Source organism: Calidris pugnax, unplaced genomic scaffold (assembly GCF_001431845.1).
Source record: "Calidris pugnax isolate Ruff unplaced genomic scaffold, ASM143184v1 scaffold196, whole genome shotgun sequence".
Lineage (NCBI taxonomy): Eukaryota > Metazoa > Chordata > Aves > Charadriiformes > Scolopacidae > Calidris > Calidris pugnax.
Window position 1 is genome coordinate 2,798,155 of NW_015091042.1, and position 1,150 is coordinate 2,799,304.

The following is a 1,150-nucleotide window of genomic DNA, read 5'->3' on the forward strand; positions in this document are numbered from 1 at the left end:
CGGGCAGGCGCGGCGCCCCCGGCCCCGCCACCGCCGCCCCCGCTGCCACCGGGCTCTGCGAGGCGGCCGCCGCCGCGGAAGAAAAACGTTGGCAGCGCGTGATGTGAAACACAGAATTAACGCCCAGCCCGTCCTAGGAGCGAAAACAAGGAAGGAGGGGAGGGGAGAGGGAAGGCGGACGGGAGAGGGAAGGGGAAAAAAAAAAAAAGAGCGAGAGACCATTAAAAACAGAGAAAAAAAGCCCCAGAAAAGGGAACGTCACATCCCCTTGACCCTCCAATCACCTCGGGGTCCCATTTGATTGGAAGGCGGCAAAGGCTTTAATCTCAGACTAATTCAGCTGCTTTTGAAGTGAGTTTCTTTGCCAGATCCCGGGCTGGATGGGCAGCGGCTCGCATCACAGCTGAGAGCGGCGGAGGCGAGCGCTCCGCTCCGCGCCGCTCCGCACCGCTCCGCGCCAGCCGGGGGAGCCCAGAGCGGCCGAGGGGGGACAGCGGCACACGCCCGCAGCCCCCACCCCCGCCCCCAGCGCAGCCCAAGGATTACTCGGCTTTTTTTTTCCTCTTTCTCTCCGGCCCGCTCCCCCTTTCCCTCCCCCTCCCCACCCACGCCCTCCCCGCCAGAGAGAGCCACGGGACATTTTATGTTTGTTTTCCTGCTCGGGGGGCGTGTGGCTTTTTTCCCTCCTCGCCCGCAGAAGGCGAGCGAGCGTTTCCGAGTGCGAGCGGCGCCACTTGCCCCAGTTTTCATGCGAGGTTTTGGGTCATGATCACATCGCCCTCGCTTTCTGCTATAAGAAGTAGTAAGCGCAGCAGCAGCAGCAGCCTCAGCGAGCCCGGAGGCAGCCCCCGCCGCAGCCGCAGCGCCGCCGACCTCTCCGGGCCGAACGGGCACGCTGGGAATAACGGCAGCAGCAGCAGCAGCAGCAGCGCCGCCGCCAAGCCCTGCTTCCACGCCGTCCCCCCCTCGGACCCGCTACGCCAAGCCAACCGCCTTCCCATCAAAGTCTTGAAAATGCTCACGGCTCGGACTGGACACATTTTACACCCCGAATACCTGCAGCCTTTACCTTCCACGCCCGTCAGCCCCATCGAGGTAAGGACCTCGGAACCGGCCCCCGGCTCCCCCCCCACTCCCCCCCTCCGCCTTC

The 1,150-nt window shown here is 64.5% G+C and overlaps 1 protein-coding gene across 1 annotated transcript in view; it reads left to right on the top strand.

Moving 5' to 3' along the window:
* Positions 1 to 237: 237 nt before the first annotated feature.
* Positions 238 to 1,150, top strand: part of ZNF503 (zinc finger protein 503) — a 3,914-nt gene continuing 3,001 nt past the window's right edge. The window contains exon 1 of the mRNA XM_014956154.1: positions 238 to 1,095. Coding sequence (XP_014811640.1) covers positions 766 to 1,095 — 330 coding nt within the window. The 5' untranslated portion in view covers positions 238 to 765. The remainder of the gene's footprint in view (positions 1,096 to 1,150) is intronic.